The sequence below is a fragment of the Gopherus flavomarginatus genome, chromosome 25 (genome assembly GCF_025201925.1).
Source record: "Gopherus flavomarginatus isolate rGopFla2 chromosome 25, rGopFla2.mat.asm, whole genome shotgun sequence".
Lineage (NCBI taxonomy): Eukaryota > Metazoa > Chordata > Testudines > Testudinidae > Gopherus > Gopherus flavomarginatus.
The window spans coordinates 1,289,049-1,307,968 of NC_066641.1; the positions used below are offsets into that span (position 1 = coordinate 1,289,049).

The 18,920-nt window shown below is 63.6% G+C and overlaps 1 protein-coding gene across 2 annotated transcripts in view; it reads right to left on the minus strand.

Annotated features, from left to right (window-relative positions):
* The window catches only part of GPATCH8 (G-patch domain containing 8), an 88,914-nt gene extending 84,837 nt beyond the window's left edge, over window positions 1–4,077 (minus strand). For both annotated transcript variants that reach the window (XM_050934883.1, XM_050934882.1), the window contains exon 1: window positions 3,970–4,077. In XM_050934883.1, coding sequence (XP_050790840.1) covers window positions 3,970–4,014 — 45 coding nt within the window. In that variant the 5' untranslated portion in view covers window positions 4,015–4,077. The remainder of the gene's footprint in view (window positions 1–3,969) is intronic.
* Window positions 4,078–18,920: the final 14,843 nt, after the last annotated feature.

The window sequence follows — 18,920 nt, forward strand, 5'->3', positions numbered from 1 at the left end:
CACCACACCCAGTGAAAGAGAATTCAAAAGTGAAAGACCATATTTTACATTAGGGCACAAAGCACAGTAATTTTATTTTGAGCTGAATTCTGTTAATAAATCCCAGTATCATTTTTACCAAAGGCTCATAAGTGCAAGGATTTTCAATCATTGTTTTCATGTTCAGTATACTGCATAAATGTTTCTGTGTATACTCTCTTTTTCTCTACCATTGTCAGACTTATTTAACAGTTACCCATGCTAAACTGCATTTTCCATTTACTGCCCATTACCTAAAGATCCCAAATCCCTCTTAATCTGGTTGCCTGAACACAGCTATTTTCATACTCCTCAAAAAAAAGGACCTGCAGTTTGATGAAAAAAATTCAGTGCCAGTATTCATCCCCTGACCCAAATTACTGTTGCCAGGATATGCAGCAGTAATGCAGTAGTTTCTTTGAGATTCAGAGGTTTCATTTTACGCAGGGAACAGGCAAACTATTTAGCTTTATTATTCAATATTTTCCACAGTGACATTGCTCAACAGTAAGATATTTGAAAGAGCAAGCGTGACAGATTTCTAAGCCTCATTTCAGAATGATATCTAGCTAATATACAGTGTTCTGTACATGAATGCTTAACATTTCCAAGAAAAAAACAACTAAATTATTTACCCCTATTCCAGAAACTTCAATCAACAGACAAGCATACCCAGTGATAGCTTCCCTCTGGAAATGTCAATGTCTGCCCTCAGATTATGTATAGAATTCATTAAAATGTTATTAATAAAGTATCTCAGTGCCATGGCACTCCAGCAGCAAACATTTAAACCAATATAAATACTAAAAAGCCAAACAAAGGATCAAGTAAATAATTAAAGAACTAGATTAGGTAACACATTTCTGAAGCATCACTTCTAACCCCCTCTCTACCTCACATCAACACTGACTCTCTCCAGGCAGCTAGTGCCCCTGCTGCAGGCACAGACTACATCCTGGGAGAATCACTGGCTGGACAGGTGCAACGTTTCTTAGGACTGAAAACCAGGATTTGGAAAGATGACACGGGAGCTCCCAAGCCACTGCAGTGGACAATGATTCCAATCCTCCAATATCATGGCCTGAGAGGGAAGGGATGGTGGGGAGGCGGGGTGGAGCAGAGGCCAGTGATACCCATACATACTAAAGGGTCCAGAATGAGCCGGGGAAGAGTGTACAGACTAGTGAACTCCATTATGAGTTTGAGGAAGCAAGGGAGAAGTGTGGACCCCCCCAGCCCTGGGGCAGCTTGAAAGAAGGGTGCAGAGACTAGCAAACCCCCCCCCCCCACTGGGTTCTCTGTGGGGAGAAGGGGAAAGAGGACAGTGCATGCCACTGCCCCATTAGATTCTCTGGGGAAAAGGAGGAGATCCGCTGGGCTCCAGAGGAGGAGGAATTGCAGTAACTAAAAAGCCCCCAACCCCCAGAGGTGCTGGGGGGGACACAGAAGAGCGCAGAGGGTGCTCGGGGGACAAGACGCAGAGGCCAGCAGGGCCCTCTCACGTTGAGCTGCGGGCAGCAGAAGGGCGCAGAGGCGGGGACCCTCCCACGTTGGGCTCGGAGAGGGGGGCAGAAGGGCGCAGAGGCGGGGACCCCCCCCACACACACTGGGCTTGGGGGGGCAGAAAGGCGCAGAGCCCGGGACCCCCCCACACACGCTGGGCTCGGGGGGGGGGCAGAAAGGCGCAGAGCCCGGGACCCCCCCACACACGCTGGGCTCGGGGGGGGGCAGAAGGGCGCAGAGCCCGGGACCCCCCCACACACGCTGGGCTCGGGGGGGGCAGAAGGGCGCAGAGCCCGGGACCCCCCCACACACGCTGGGCTCGGGGGGGGCAGAAGGGCGCAGAGCCCGGGACCCCCCCACACACGCTGGGCTCGGGGGGGGCAGAAGGGCGCAGAGCCCGGGACCCCCCCACACACGCTGGGCTCGGGGGGGGCAGAAGGGCGCAGAGCCCGGGACCCCCCCACACACGCTGGGCTCGGGGGAGGGGGGCAGAAGGGCGCAGGCCCGGGACCCCCCCACACACGCTGGGCTCGGGGGAGGGGGGCAGAAGGGCGCAGGCCCGGGACCCCCCCACACACGCTGGGCTCGGGGGAGGGGGGCAGAAGGGCGCAGGCCCGGGACCCCCCCACACACGCTGGGCTCGGGGGAGGGGGGCAGAAGGGCGCAGGCCCGGGACCCCCCCACACACGCTGGGCTCGGGGGGGGCAGAAGGGCGCAGGCCCGGGACCCCTCCACACACGCTGGGCTCGGGGGGGGGGGGCAGAAGGGCGCAGGCCCGGGACCCCCCCACACACGCTGGGCTCGGGGGGGGGCAGAAGGGCGCAGGCCCGGGACCCCCCCACACACGCTGGGCTCGGGGGGGGGGCAGAAGGGCGCAGGCCCGGGACCCCCCCACACACGCTGGGCTCGGGGGGGGGGCAGAAGGGCGCAGGCCCGGGACCCCCCCACACACGCTGGGCTCGGGGGGGGGGCAGAAGGGCGCAGAGCCCGGGACCCCCCCCACACACGCTGGGCTCGGGGGGGGGCAGAAGGGCGCAGAGCCCGGGACCCCCCCACACACACGCTGGGCTCGGGGGGGGGGCAGAAGGGCGCAGAGCCCGGGACCCCCCCACACACACGCTGGGCTCGGGGGGGGGGAGAAGGGCGCAGAGCCCGGGACCCCCCCACACACGCTGGGCTCGGGGGGGGGGCAGAAGGGCGCAGAGCCCGGGACCCCCCCACACACGCTGGGCTCGGGGGGGGGGCAGAAGGGCGCAGAGCCCGGGACCCCCCCACACACGCTGGGCTCGGGGGGGGGGGGCAGAAGGGCGCAGAGCCCGGGACCCCCCCACACACGCTGGGCTCGGGGGGGGGGCAGAAGGGCGCAGAGCCCGGGACCCCCCCACACACGCTGGGCTCGGGGGGGGGGGGCAGAAGGGCGCAGAGCCCGGGACCCCCCCACACACGCTGGGCTCGGGGGGGGGGGGCAGAAGGGCGCAGAGCCCGGGACCCCCCCACACACGCTGGGCTCGGGGGGGGGGGGGCAGAAGGGCGCAGAGCCCGGGACCCCCCCACACACGCTGGGCTCGGGGGGGGGGGCAGAAGGGCGCAGAGCCCGGGACCCCCCCACACACACGCTGGGCTCGGGGGGGGGCAGAAGGGCGCAGAGCCCGGGACCCCCCCACACACACGCTGGGCTCGGGGGGGGCAGAAGGGCGCAGAGCCCGGGACCCCCCCACACACACGCTGGGCTCGGGGGGGGGCAGAAGGGCGCAGAGCCCGGGACCCCCCCACACACACGCTGGGCTCGGGGGGGGGGCAGAAGGGCGCAGAGCCCGGGACCCCCCCACACACACGCTGGGCTCGGGGGGGGGCAGAAGGGCGCAGAGCCCGGGACCCCCCCACACACGCTGGGCTCGGGGGGGGGCAGAAGGGCGCAGAGCCCGGGACCCCCCCACACACGCTGGGCTCGGGGGGGGGGCAGAAGGGCGCAGAGCCCGGGACCCCCCCACACACGCTGGGCTCGGGGGGGGGGGGCAGAAGGGCGCAGAGCCCGGGACCCCCCCACACACGCTGGGCTCGGGGGGGGGGGGCAGAAGGGCGCAGAGCCCGGGACCCCCCCACACACGCTGGGCTCGGGGGGGGGCAGAAGGGCGCAGAGCCCGGGACCCCCCCACACACGCTGGGCTCGGGGGGGGCAGAAGGGCGCAGAGCCCGGGACCCCCCCACACACGCTGGGCTCGGGGGGGGCAGAAGGGCGCAGAGCCCGGGACCCCCCCACACACGCTGGGCTCGGGGGGGGCAGAAAGGCGCAGAGCCCGGGACCCCGCCAGGAACAGGCTGAAACCCCCCCGCGATCGCCCCCTTCCGCCCCAAACACGCCCCCGGGCGGGAGGGACCAGGGCAGGCCCCGCGGGCGGGACCGGTGCGGGCCGGGGAGGGGCCGCGGGGGTCTGGGCCGGGCGCTACCTGGAAGTCCCTGTCCTCGTTGAAGCGCGAGAACCTGTCCGCCATTTTCTGCTGCCGTCTCCTCCGCAGCCACCGCCTCGGCCCGGCTCGGCCTCGCTCTCAGCGCGGCCCGCGGGAGCGCGCCTGCGCGGCCCCAGCGCGTCCCTTAGGCCTCCGCGCGCATGCGCGCTGAGCTGAGCTGAGGGCTTGCCCTCTCCTCCCCTGCTGTGCAAGGGGGCTTCGGTGGGGGCGGGGTAACGAGTGCGGGGCTGGGGCAGGGAAATAGCAGGTGGCTGCCAGAGGAAGATTGATGGGGCAGTTTGGCCTTGTCTGGCTTGACACAGCTTCACCTTCCATTGTTGTTGTCGTTGGTGCGGTTATTGTTACTACAAAGCATCTGTATTGCTGTAGCGCTTAGCACCCCAGTCATGGACTAGGACTCCATTGCGCTAGGTGCTGTACAAACAGAACAATAAGACACTCACTTCCCCCAAAGCGCTGACAAGCTAGTGCTGCTCTCAGCTGCCCCTCTGATATTTTTTACTACCATGTCTAATGCTGACAGTCATGGTGGCCAGCCTACTGTGGCATTAGCAAAGGTGAGCCCATAATAGTGGGAAAACTTTTGGAAATCCCGAATGTAGACACAGACTGCATGCTAATAAGTTTAAGGAGTAAGGAAACTACAGAGCAAAAATAAACTCATAATGGATCTATGTGCCTTAAAATCAGGAATTGTGTAAAAAAAGTAAGATGGGAAAGAAAATACTGATGGTGAAAGCAGAGAGAAAAGGGGGGGGCAACATGCTCCAAACCATCCAAAAGCTGGCTGAGGAGGGGCTCTAACAAAAGAGGGTGGAACCTGCCACCCCAACACAGTTACACACATTTCAGGTGATAAACTGAAGTGGGCAAACCACAGCCCATCAGCTGTTTCAAGCCAGTCCTTGAGCTCCCATTGGGGAGCAGGGTCTGGCACTTGCCCCACTCTGGCGCTGCAGCAGGGTCATGGGGTCACTCCATGCGGCTCCTGGAAACCACGGCATGGCCCCCCTCTGGTTCCTACGTGCTCCAATGGCCCCCTCCCGGTGCTCCAGTGGGAGCTGCTGGGACAGCGCCTGCGGGTGGGGCAGCATGCAGAGCCTCCTGGCCACACCTCTGCGTAGGAGCCAGAGGAGGGATATGCCGCTGTTTCTGGGAACCACTTGATGTAAGCGCCGCCTGAAGCCTGCACCCCTGAGCCTCTCCCCACACCCCAACTCCCTGCCCTGATCACACTTCCATCCTCCAAACCCCTCAATCTCAGCCCAGAGCAGCCTCCTGCACTCTAAACCCCTTGTCCCCAGCCCCAGCCCTGAGCCCACACACCCATCCAGAGCCTGCACCCCTTCTCACACCCCAACAGCCTGCCCTGATCCTCCTCCCACCCTCCAAACCCCCCAGTCCCAGCCCAGAGCACCCTCCTACACCCCAAACTCCTCATCCCCAGCCCCACCACAGAGCCCTCACCCCCCACACACCTGCCCCAGCCCAGAGCCCACACCCTGAACTCATTTCTGGCCCAACCCCAATTTTGTGAGAATTCATGGCCCACCATACAATTTCTATTCCCAGACGTGGCCCTGGGGCCAAAATGTTTGCCCACTCCTGTGACAGACTGAAAGTAAGAGGCTTATTTTTTTTTCTTTCTTACATGGCCTCATTTACATATTATTATTGCCCAAGAGCTCAAAGCTACTTCACAGCAATTTTAGTGCCTGAACCACAGGGATAAATTGAACTATTCTGGTGTGCTTTTTGGATGCAATGAGTTCTTGCTTGCTTTGCAACCCAGAATTTGAAAGATTTTTTCTCTGTTTGCCTTCTCTGCTTATATTTATATAGATCATCAGCTAGTGAAGCTCAGCCAAGCTTCATTGACTTCAATAGAACTATACTGACGTAAACCTGCTGAGTATCTGATCTGTTATGTACAAAAACAAAATAAATACGGAAAGAGCAAGATCTAGCTGGTAGAAATTTAAGAGACTGTTTTAATTATATTAAAGCTGTTTGCTTTTCTATAGCTATTTTAACTTAGTTAAAAACAACAGAAACAGATTGTTTGTTAGTAATTTTTTAACTAAAGCTTCCTATAGTGTGTTTGTTTGATTTTAGTATATAATTTATCATCATATTGACATGTTTTTAAATGACATCAAAACACAGTAGCATGCATTTCTGCATCTGTAATAGAGTCAAGAGCAGACATTCCTAAATGTGTCCATTATATATCAATTACTTTGGAAATATTAGAAATTGTGGGATCCAAAATTAATGTTATAGGCTCCCAATATAGATTTTCTTAACATTGTTTATGTATATATTTTTCAGTTTGAATCCCTTCATATGCTGGGATGCAAGAAGTATTTTTGATTAGCACTAATGTTTTGCACTTAAATCATATCTTGCAACCAGTTACCACTCTCTAAGATATTATGAATTAAATACTGGCTCCATTGAAGTCAATGGCAACATTCCTGTTGATTTCACCCTATATGCCTTAAAATGTAATTCATTTGAGCTGCTTCTTTTTTTGCTAGGCAGAGTTTTCTGACCTAGGAGCTTTGGAGCCTAGGAAGGAATTACGGTCCTATCTCATTTGCATAAAGCTGTATCTGCCAAGATTGTCAAGGCTCTCTAGAGCTGAGGAAAGATACCAGTATCCCTAAGGTTCAGCTGAGGAAGAACAACACAGAACCTTTGGGCCACATTCCAATTATTATTATTTCATTATACTACTCTGTCAGTACAGCACAATGCCCTGCCTTATGGTACAGTACATGCTGTAAGGACTCTGATAATAAATAAGGAGAAAGTAAATAAGGAAGTGTTATTTACTTCTTCTCATAACACAAGAACTAAGGGTCACCAAATGAAATTAATAGGCAGCAGGCTTAAAACAAAAGGAAGTATATTTACATACAACACATAGTCAACCAGTGGAACTTCTTGCCAGAGGATGTTGTGAAGGCCAAGACTATAACAGGGTTCAAAAAAGAACTAGAGAAATTCACGGAGGATAGATCCATCAAGGCTTATTGGGCAGGAATGGTGTCCCTAGCCTCTGTTTGCCAGAAGTTGGGAATGGGCAACAGGGGATCACTTGATGATTACCTGTTCTGTTCATTCCCTCTGGGGCACCCGGCATTGGCCGCTATCATAAGAAAGGACACTGGGCTGGATGAATCTTTAGTCTTACTCAGTGTAGCCATTCTTATGTTCTTAAATTGCTGTTTATCTAGAAGTGATCAGCCTACTACCCTGTCTTCATTCAAGTCTCTCCATCAGACGCTTCCTCTGTGATTAGGCCACGTCCAGACTAGGAATTAAAATCGATTTTAGATACGCAACTTCAGCTACGAGAATAACGTAGCTGAAGTCGAATTTCTAAAATCGAGGTACTCACCAGTCTGGACGGCGCGGCATCGATGTCCGCGGCTCTCCGCGTCGATTCCGGAACTCCGTTCGGATTGATGGAGTTCCGGAATCGATGTAAGCGCGCTCGGGGATCGATACACCGCGTCCAGACTAGACGCGATATATCGATCCCCGAGCAATCGATTTTAACCCGCCGATGCCGTGGGTTAGTCTGGACGAGGGCTTAAATGGATAAGATACCCACACAGCCAAGATCTTACTGCTGTTAAAACAAACACTGGACCTGGTGATTATGCGGTTAGGTTTATTTTCCAAAGTACATGCATACATGATATATATGACAACATTGAATTAAATATTTTGCTGCAGTACCAATAACTGGGTGAATCCTAGAGAATACATTAATGATTACTGGGGGTGAAAGTTGCAATACTATTTCTAGCATTCTTTTGTATTTCAGAGGATCTTTGCTGATACAGAACCCTAATCTCAGTCTGATAAGGGATGGAACACAGGAATTGCCAGACAGGATCAGACTTGTGGTCCATTAAATCCAATGTCTGCTCTCTTGACAGTTGCCAGCACCAAATGCTTCAAAGGAAGGGCCAAGAACCCAGATGTGTGTGGGCAGGGCCGGTGCAACCATTTAGGCAAACTAGGCGGCCACCTAGGGCGCCTAGTAGTTGGGGGCACCTAAAAGTCCCCTCAGGTGAGGAGGTGAGGTGGAGGTGAGCTGTGTGGGCAGGCGCACGGGGAGGGCTGCCCGCAGTAACGGGGGTGGGCACACAGGGGAACAGCTCCCCACTCCAGCTTACCTCCACTCTGCCTTCTCCGCTGAGCACACAGCCCAGCTCTAAGTCTCCTCCAATCAGAGCTGCAAGCCTGGGCAGGGAGGAGAATTAGAGCAGCCCCAGGGTGCTCAGTGGAGGAGGCGGAGCCAAGGTGAGCTGGGGCAGGCTACCCAGGCAGGGTTAGCTGCCGGGGGTGGGAAGGAGGAAGTCTCCCCAGGCAGGGTTAGCTGCCAGGGGAGCAGGGGGAAAGGGGGAAGTCTCCCTAGGCAGGGTTAGTTGCCGTGGGATGATGGGGAGGGAGAGGAGTTAGCTGTCGTGGTGGGGCAGGGGTAGCTGCTGCGGGGGGAGGGCTCCCCGGCTCAGATGCTGAGTTAGTTGCCGTGGGGGGGGGGGGCAGGGTTAGCTGGGTGGGGGGTGCAAGGTGGAAGTTTCACCTAGGGCGCGAAACTTCCTTGCACCAGCCCTGTGTGTGGGGTAGATTATCACACATTAGGTCACATCCTAATCTCTAACAGAGCTTGGTTTAAACCTCAAATAATTAATTATGTTAAATAACCCTTCAAAAATTGTAAGAACTAACAATGAGCTTACATGATCTTCAGCAAAGGTGGTCAGCTCTGGGTCTCATAGAGAGCCACAATTAGACCTGTCTGAAAGTTTAGCCTCACTGAATCCAGAAGTGCTGCACCCAGCTCTGAATTTCACACAGTGCACTGACCACGGTTATCACACTATGCTAGGCAGAGGGGCTAGACGGAAACTAGTTTACCAGTCCTCCTCACCCAAACAGCCCAACCTCTGCTCATTTACCCAGACAAACGCAAAGATGTTCTAGAGCACGTGGAGGGCACATCAGTCCCTGGGGTCCAACGGTGCCAGTGCTCGTAGGGAGCCCGGCTCGCACGGCCTGGGCCGCGCCCCCCGAAGGCTGCAGCCAGCGGTGCTGGAACAATGTGTCCAGCGGGGGCGCTGGGAGCCACTGCCCCACACTGTGTATGACGGGAAGCACTGTACGGCGGGGAGCGGCCGCACGCCCAGCTCCGGCCCCGGGGGGGCGGGGGGGCTTCGGGCTGTGTTCTGGGGTTCAAAGCTCCTTCCCCCCCCGCCCCCCCGGGGTCATGGCCGAGCACCACCATGTGCAGCAGCTCCCTTCTCCTGCGCGTGCGCACTCGGTGCCTCACCGCAGAGCTATGTCAACTGCGCACGCGCAACAGGAAGGTCGCGCATTCGGCACCTTCTCCCCAGTGCGGGCCGAAGAGGCAGTCTCCTGCGCGTGCGCAGTACGGGGCCGGGCGAGGCCTGGGGGAGAGAAGAGACGCCCGTAGTGTGACGGCCGTGCGGAGGGGTCCAGCAGGCCTGCGGAACCGACTCAGGCTGCGGAGCGGAACCGGCCCTGTCATGTTTCCAGACACTGGGCTCCGCTGCTCTTTGATTGATAACTGTCCAAGCCAATAGGTGGCCGGGATTGGCAACCCTTGGGGCGGGCTGTTGGCCCCTCCTCGCTGCGTGGGAAGTGGCGCGTTTGCGGGGAGTGCGCCTGCGCAGAACCCTCCACCGTCCGGCTTTCCTGAGGGAGGGCAAAGGTCATGTGGCGGTTGGGGGAAGGGAAGAGCCCAGTTGCCCAGCACCGCCCCCCCGCCCCCCCCCCGGGCAGGGGGAGAACCCAGGTGTCCGGCCCCGCCCTGCGCAGAGCCCTCAGGGGCCCGGCTCTGGGCAGTTCCAGGCCCTGCTCTGCTGCCCTCGGCCCGGGCCGTCGGACCCGCAGAGGGGACCCGTCCCTGTGAGGCTGAGCAGGGCCCGGGCCGTCGCCCCCGCAGGGGGGACCCGTCCCTGTGAGGCTGAGCAGGGCCCGGGCCGTCGGACCCGCAGGGGGGACCCGTCCCTGTGAGGCCGAGCGGGGCCCGGGCCGTCGCCCCCGCAGGGGGGACCCGTCCCTGTGAGGCTGAGCGGGGCCCGGGCCGTCGCCCCCGCAGAGGGGACGTGTCCCTGTGAGGCTGAGCAGGGCCCGGGCCGTCGCCCCCGCAGAGGGGACGTGTCCCTGTGAGGCTGAGCAGGGCCCGGGCCGTCGCCCCCGCAGGGGGGACCCATCCCTGTGAGGCCGAGCGGGGCCCGGGCCGTCGCCCCCGCAGAGGGGACCCGTCCCTGTGAGGCTGAGCGGGGCCCGGGCCATCACCCCCGCAGAGGGGACCCGTCCCTGTGAGGCTGAGCGGGGCCCGGGCCATCACCCCCGCAGAGGGGACCCGTCCCTGTGAGGCTGAGCAGGGCCCGGGCCGTCGCCCCCGCAGAGGGGACCCGTCCCTGTGAGGCTGAGCGGGGCCCGGGCCGTCGCCCCCGCAGAGGGGACCCGTCCCTGTGAGGCTGAGCAGGGCCCGGGCCGTCGCCCCCGCAGAGGGGACGTGTCCCTGTGAGGCCGAGCAGGGCCCGGGCCGTCGCCCCCGCAGAGGGGACCCGTCCCTGTGAGGCTGAGCAGGGCCCGGGCCGTCGCCCCCTGCAGAGGGGGACGTGTCCCTGTGAGGCTGAGCAGGGCCCGGGCCGTCGCCCCCGCAGAGGGGACGTGTCCCTGTGAGGCCGAGCAGGGCCCGGGCCGTCGCCCCCGCAGAGGGGACCCGACCCTGTGAGGCTGAGCAGGGCCCGGGCCGTCGCCCCCGCAGGGGGGACGTGTCCCTGTGAGGCTGAGCAGGGCCCGGGCCGTCGCCCCCGCAGGGGGGACGTGTCCCTGTGAGGCTGAGCAGGGCCCGGGCCGTCGCCCCCGCAGGGGGGACGTGTCCCTGTGAGGCTGAGCAGGGCCCGGGCCGTCGCCCCCGCAGGGGGGACGTGTCCCTGTGAGGCTGAGCAGGGCCCGGGCCGTCGCCCCCGCAGGGGGGACGTGTCCCTGTGAGGCTGAGCAGGGCCCGGGCCGTCGCCCCCGCAGGGGGGACCCGTCCCTGTGAGGCTGAGCAGGGCCCGGGCCGTCGCCCCCGCAGAGGGGACGTGTCCCTGTGAGGCTGAGCAGGGCCCGGGCCGTCGCCCCCGCAGGGGGGACCCGTCCCTGTGAGGCTGAGCAGGGCCCGGGCCGTCGCCCCCGCAGGGGGGACCCGTCCCTGTGAGGCTGAGCTGGGCCCTGGCCGTCGCCCCCGCAGAGGGGACCCGTCCCTGTGAGGCCGAGCAGGGCCCAGGCCGTCGCCCCCGCAGAGGGGACGTGTCCCTGTGAGGCTGAGCAGGGCCCGGGCCGTCGCCCCCGCAGAGGGGACGTGTCCCTGTGATGCTGAGCAGGGCCCGGGCCGTCGCCCCCGCAGGGGGGACGTGTCCCTGTGAGGCCGAGCAGGGCCCGGGCCGTCACCCCCGCAGAGGGGACCCGTCCCTGTGAGGCTGAGCAGGGCCCGGGCCGTCGCCCCCGCAGGGGGGACGTGTCCCTGTGCTGCTGAGCAGGGCCCGGGCCGTCGCCCCCGCAGAGGGGACCCGTCCCTGTGAGGCTGAGCAGGGCCCGGGCCGTCGCCCCCGCAGAGGGGACGTGTCCCTGTGAGGCTTAGCAGGGCCCGGGCCGTCGCCCCCGCAGAGGGGACCCATCCCTGTGAGGCTGAGCAGGGCCCGGGCCGTCGCCCCCGCAGAGGGGACGTGTCCCTGTGAGGCCGAGCAGGGCTCGGGCCGTCGCCCCCGCAGAGGGGACGTGTCCCTGTGAGGCCGAGCAGGGCCCGGGCCGTCGCCCCCGCAGAGGGGACGTGTCCCTGTGAGGCCGAGCAGGGCCCGGGCCGTCGTCCCCGCAGAGGGGACCCGTCCCTGTGAGGCCGAGCAGGGCCCGGGCCGTCGCCCCCGCAGAGGGGACGTGTCCCTGTGAGGCCGAGCGGGGCCCGGGCCGTCGCCCCCGCAGGGGGGACGTGTCCCTGTGAGGCCGAGCGGGGCCCGGGCCGTCGCCCCCGCAGGGGGGACGTGTCCCTGTGAGGCCGAGCGGGGCCCGGGCCGTCGCCCCCGCAGAGGGGACCCGTCCCTGTGAGGCCGAGCGGGGCCCGGGCCGTCGCCCCCGCAGAGGGGACGTGTCCCTGTGAGGCCGAGCGGGGCCCGGGCCGTCGCCCCCGCAGAGGGGACATGTCCCTGTGAGGCCGAGCGGGGCCCGGGCCGTCGCCCCCGCAAAGGGGACGTGTCCCTGTGAGGCCGAGCGGGGCCCGGGCCGTCGCCCCCGCAGAGGGGACGTGTCCCTGTGAGGCCGAGCAGGGCCCGGGCCGTCGCCCCCGCAGAGGGGACGTGTCCCTGTGAGGCCGAGCAGGGCCCGGGCCGTCGCCCCCGCAGAGGGGACCCATCCCTGTGAGGCTGAGCGGGGCCCGGGCCGTCGCCCCCGCAGAGGGGACGTGTCCCTGTGAGGCTGAGCAGGGCCCGGGCCGTCGCCCCCACAGGAGGGACGTGTCCTTGTGAGGCTGAGCGGGGCCCGGGCCGTCACCCCTGCAGAGGGGACGTGTCCCTGTGAGGCTGAGCGGGGCCCGGGCCGTCGCCCCCGCAGGGGGGACCCGTCCCTGTGGGGCCGAGCGGGGCCCAGGCCGTCGCCCCCGCAGGGGGGACCCGTCCCTGTGAGGCTGAGCTGGGCCCTGGCCGTCGCCCCCGCAGGGGGGACCCGTCCCTGTGAGGCCGAGCGGGGCCCGGGCCGTCGCCCCCGCAGGGGGGACCCATCCCTGTGAGGCCGAGCGGGGCCCGGGCCATCGCCCCCGCAGAGGGGACCCATCCCTGTGAGGCCGAGCGAGGCCCGGGCCCAGGCCCCCAACCGCTCGGCTCCAGCCCCTCTACGTAGCGCTAAGGCTCTGGGCAGTTCCAGGCCCTGCTCTGCTGCCCTCGGCCCGGGCCGTCGGACCCGCAGGGGGGACCCGTCCCTGTGAGGCTGAGCGGGGCCCGGGCCTGTCGCCCCCGCAGGGGGACCCGTCCCTGTGAGGCTGAGCAGGGCCCGGGCCGTCACCCCCGCAGAGGGGACGTGTCCCTGTGAGGCCGAGCAGGGCCCGGGCCGTCGCCCCCGCAGAGGGGACGTGTCCCTGTGAGGCCGAGCAGGGCCCGGGCCGTCACCCCCGCAGAGGGGACCCGTCCCTGTGAGGCTGAGCAGGGCCCGGGCCGTCGCCCCCGCAGGGGGGACGTGTCCCTGTGCTGCTGAGCAGGGCCCGGGCCGTCGCCCCCGCAGAGGGGACCCGTCCCTGTGAGGCTGAGCAGGGCCCGGGCCGTCGCCCCCGCAGAGGGGACGTGTCCCTGTGAGGCCGAGCAGGGCCCGGGCCGTCGCCCCCGCAGAGGGGACCCGTCCCTGTGAGGCCGAGCAGGGCCCGGGCCGTCGCCCCCGCAGAGGGGACGTGTCCCTGTGAGGCCGAGCAGGGCCCGGGCCGTCGCCCCCGCAGAGGGGACGTGTCCCTGTGAGGCCGAGCAGGGCCCGGGCCGTCGCCCCCGCAGAGGGGACGTGTCCCTGTGAGGCCGAGCAGGGCCCGGGCCGTCGCCCCCGCAGAGGGGACGTGTCCCTGTGAGGCCGAGCAGGGCCCGGGCCGTCGCCCCCGCAGAGGGGACGTGTCCCTGTGAGGCCGAGCAGGGCCCGGGCCGTCGCCCCCGCAGAGGGGACGTGTCCCTGTGAGGCCGAGCAGGGCCCGGGCCGTCGCCCCCGCAGAGGGGACGTGTCCCTGTGAGGCCGAGCAGGGCCCGGGCCGTCGCCCCCGCAGAGGGGACGTGTCCCTGTGAGGCCGAGCAGGGCCCGGGCCGTCGCCCCCGCAGAGGGGACGTGTCCCTGTGAGGCCGAGCAGGGCCCGGGCCGTCGCCCCCGCAGAGGGGACGTGTCCCTGTGAGGCCGAGCAGGGCCCGGGCCGTCGCCCCCGCAGAGGGGACGTGTCCCTGTGAGGCCGAGCAGGGCCCGGGCCGTCGCCCCCGCAGAGGGGACGTGTCCCTGTGAGGCCGAGCAGGGCCCGGGCCGTCGCCCCCGCAGAGGGGACGTGTCCCTGTGAGGCCGAGCAGGGCCCGGGCCGTCGCCCCCGCAGAGGGGACGTGTCCCTGTGAGGCCGAGCAGGGCCCGGGCCGTCGCCCCCGCAGAGGGGACGTGTCCCTGTGATGCCGAGCAGGGCCCGGGCCGTCGCCCCCGCAGGGGGGACGTGTCCCTGTGAGGCCGAGCAGGGCCCGGGCCGTCGCCCCCCGCAGAGGGGACCCGTCCCTGTGAGGCTGAGCAGGGCCCGGGCCGTCGCCCCCGCAGGGGGGACGTGTCCCTGTGCTGCTGAGCAGGGCCCGGGCCGTCGCCCCCGCAGAGGGGACCCGTCCCTGTGAGGCTGAGCAGGGCCCGGGCCGTCGCCCCCGCAGGGGGGACGTGTCCCTGTGAGGCTGAGCAGGGCCCGGGCCGTCGCCCCCGCAGAGGGGACGTGTCCCTGTGAGGCTGAGCAGGGCCCAGGCCGTCGCCCCCGCAGAGGGGACGTGTCCCTGTGAGGCTGAGCAGGGCCCGGGCCGTCGCCCCCGCAGAGGGGACGTGTCCCTGTGATGCTGAGCAGGGCCCGGGCCGTCGCCCCCGCAGGGGGGACGTGTCCCTGTGAGGCCGAGCAGGGCCCGGGCCGTCACCCCCGCAGAGGGGACCCGTCCCTGTGAGGCTGAGCAGGGCCCGGGCCGTCGCCCCCGCAGGGGGGACGTGTCCCTGTGCTGCTGAGCAGGGCCCGGGCCGTCGCCCCCGCAGAGGGGACGTGTCCCTGTGAGGCTGAGCAGGGCCCGGGCCGTCGCCCCCGCAGAGGGGACCCATCCCTGTGAGGCTGAGCAGGGCCCGGGCCGTCGCCCCCGCAGAGGGGACGTGTCCCTGTGAGGCCGAGCAGGGCCCGGGCCGTCGCCCCCGCAGAGGGGACGTGTCCCTGTGAGGCCGAGCAGGGCCCGGGCCGTCGCCCCCGCAGAGGGGACGTGTCCCTGTGAGGCCGAGCAGGGCCCGGGCCGTCGTCCCCGCAGAGGGGACCCGTCCCTGTGAGGCCGAGCAGGGCCCGGGCCGTCGTCCCCGCAGAGGGGACCCGTCCCTGTGAGGCCGAGCGGGGCCCGGGCCGTCGCCCCCGCAGGGGGGACGTGTCCCTGTGAGGCCGAGCGGGGCCCGGGCCGTCGCCCCCGCAGGGGGGACGTGTCCCTGTGAGGCCGAGCGGGGCCCGGGCCGTCGCCCCCGCAGAGGGGACCCGTCCCTGTGAGGCCGAGCGGGGCCCGGGCCGTCGCCCCCGCAGAGGGGACGTGTCCCTGTGAGGCCGAGCGGGGCCCGGGCCGTCGCCCCCGCAGAGGGGACATGTCCCTGTGAGGCCGAGCGGGGCCCGGGCCGTCGCCCCCGCAAAGGGGACGTGTCCCTGTGAGGCCGAGCGGGGCCCGGGCCGTCGCCCCCGCAGAGGGGACGTGTCCCTGTGAGGCCGAGCGGGGCCCGGGCCGTCGCCCCCGCAGAGGGGACGTGTCCCTGTGAGGCCGAGCAGGGCCCGGGCCGTCGCCCCCGCAGAGGGGACCCATCCCTGTGAGGCTGAGCGGGGCCCGGGCCGTCGCCCCCGCAGAGGGGACGTGTCCCTGTGAGGCTGAGCAGGGCCCGGGCCGTCGCCCCCACAGGAGGGACGTGTCCTTGTGAGGCTGAGCGGGGCCCGGGCCGTCACCCCTGCAGAGGGGACGTGTCCCTGTGAGGCTGAGCGGGGCCCGGGCCGTCGCCCCCGCAGGGGGGACCCGTCCCTGTGGGGCCGAGCGGGGCCCAGGCCGTCGCCCCCGCAGGGGGGACCCGTCCCTGTGAGGCTGAGCTGGGCCCTGGCCGTCGCCCCCGCAGGGGGGACCCGTCCCTGTGAGGCCGAGCGGGGCCCGGGCCGTCGCCCCCGCAGGGGGGACCCATCCCTGTGAGGCCGAGCGGGGCCCGGGCCGTCGCCCCCGCAGAGGGGACCCATCCCTGTGAGGCCGAGCGAGGCCCGGGCCCAGGCCCCCAACCGCTCGGCTCCAGCCCCTCTACGTAGCGCTAAGGCAGCCGTGCGAGCTATTGCCCCGCTGGGCTGAGACAGGCCCCGTGTCTAATGGGCAAACAAAGGGCTTTGGGCTTCGTTTTGTTTTCACCGTGATGGTGGGGGGGAAGAGTTTGTGCCCAGGCTCGGAGACTGACATGGCAGCTTGGCAGGACTGGCTGTACAGTGCAGGTTATTTGCTGCACTCCCTTCCTGTCATGTGAATGGAATCGAGTAATCCTGCCATCTGTATTGTCTGTTTCTTACAGCAATGCCTAGGGGCTAGGTGAGATTTGGCCTGTTGTGCTGGCCACTGTGTGTAGCTCCAGCACTTCCTAACAGAAATAGAACAGGCTTCTGCATATCGGATCTCTGTTCCTCCATTTCACTGACCAGGCTATTCGTTACCAGGTGGCTGCAAGCTGCCATTGCATCTGCAGCAGGACAGTCAGATTACAGCTGTTTCTCCCAAAAGAGAGAAACTGGATGAGGGATTTGACAGACACCCTGCTCCCTAAATCCCACTTGCAGGACACCCCCTCTGGCTTTGCTAAGAATGGGCATATACAGGCTATTACAGAGTCAGTACCTGCTACCTTTGTAAGAAATCCACAGGGCCAGTCCCTTGTGACACTTGTCCAGTTTGAAAAAACAGCATCCATTGAAATATATGCCCCACAGCAAGCATGTAACTCATCTGCATTACAAAACAGTCTTTCACTATGTGGTCACTGTGGTTTGCCACAGGACCTCTGCCTTTGGTGCACAGGTGGTAACCTAACTAATGTTCTTTGATTCAGTCTTTGTTTCTTCAGTGCCCCAAAACCTAGATGACAGACATGCTGCTGAAGTTTTAACTAGGAGCTCCCTCAAACATTTCCTGCTTCTGTCAGTGAATGTGATTCTCCCTGGGAAAAGTACTCCTCTCCTCCTCCCCTCCCCAGTACAGGCTCATCAGACTCCACACTGAAACTGGGCAGGCTGTGGTGGGGGAGAGGGGAACAGTTCAGCCCTGTCTCTGGGTGCTGCTAGAGCAGCCAGCTGGGAGGAAAGACTGAACTGTATCAGACTTGGGACCACAGCTCTGCCTGGTGCAGCCACTACACTGTAGTTTTCAGAGTAGCAGTCGTGTTAGTCTGTATCCGCAAAAAGAACAGGAGTACTTGTGGCATCTTAGAGAATAACAAATGTATTTGAGCATAAGCTTTCGTGGGCTACAGCCCACTTCATCGGATGCATACAGTGGAAAATACAGTAGGAAGATATATATATATATACACACACACACAGAGAGAATATGAAACAATGGGTTTTACCATACACACTCTAACGAGAGTGATCAGTTAAGGTGAGCTATTACCAGCAGGAGAGAGAAAAACTTTTTGTAGTGGTAATGAAAATGATCCATTTGCAGCAGTTGACAAGTAGTTGTGAGGAACAGTGTGTGTGTGGGGTGGGGAGGGAATAAACATGGGGAAATAGTTTTACTTTGTGTAATGACCCATCCAGTGATAGCAGCTGTATGAGCAGCAGCCAGCTAAATCCTGATCTGTGGTTACCAGCCTTCTCTTAATAGGCCTCTGTATTTCCTGGTGGGTCTGCAGAACAACAGTCTACCAGCACGGCCCAAGGAGTTGAGGGAGGGGTAGAAAGCAGATGCCCCACATGTAACAGACTCATTCTATGTTAATGGATGTGTGTGATGGGGAAAGGGGGGGATCTCTGGCCAGCACGGCCCCACCCCTGCTGCCAAAGTGGAGCCCAGCTGTTTGCTTCTCGCAGCCCTAGCTAGGAGCTCATATTGGCCTCTGCTTCTGAGACTTCTCTGATACTTTATTTTGACTTTTGGGAGATTCCCATTCAAGAGGCCGAAGCTTTGGGTCTCTGAGCAAAGGGCTCGCCTGAGGCACCTCCAGCTGCTCAGTGAGCTAGGCGCCTTATTGTGGGGCTGGGGAGAATAGAGATGGCCCCATCCTTATGAGATTCCACGGTGTCATATGCCTCCCCCCCCGATTTTTTGGGATGCCTCTCGCCGGGATGCCCAGCAGTGTGGCGGCAGCGGCTCCCTCTGGCCGCAGAACTGACCATGTCTGTGAGCACAAGAAGGGAGGAAGCAGCAAGGAGGCTGGTTGTGAGCTGAGCTCCCTCGCACACTACATAGGGCTCCTCCTTCCCTGCTGCTGGAGTCCCAGGACTTCCCACTGCCTGCTTTGCAGACCACCTGCTGAGTGAGTCGGGGTGGGGGAGAGGACTTGCGATGTGGTGCTCAGAGCCAGGTAGCTCAGGTGGAGTGCCAGTCAGCCCGAGAGCCCTGGGAGTGAGGGGAGCATGCTAGGAGGAATGGGGAGGATGGGAATGGGCAGGGGCGGATCCTGCTGCTGCTGCTTTAGTGCACCCTCTGCTGGGGGTGCATTGAAACAGCCACACCCTCAAGGAGAAGGTGATGTGGGGTGCCACAGTCCCCCCCCAACACAAAGTGACTCATAATTCTCCAACTTCTTGTTAACTGGGATGCTGCAGCCCCAAGCAACATCCAGCGAGGAGTTGTCTGAGCCATCACCATGCCCAGTGTGGGGGCTGCAGGCCATGGGGAAAGTGGCCTCATAGCATTCGCTGACTCCACTTCGGCTGTGATTGCCCAGCAAGGGGCTGCCTGTGGTTATGTGCTCTGTGGACAGGCAGGTTTTGATCGGTGTAGACAGCAAACCTGAGAAGCTTTGGCACTTGGAAGGCAGCTTTAATGCTGATGGAATACACCCATGTCCCCACCCTGCACCCGACAAACAATCTTCCTACAGGATGTGCCTTGTCAGGGATCATTTGAAACTCGTAATTTGCTGGTCAGCATTGTCCTGATAAA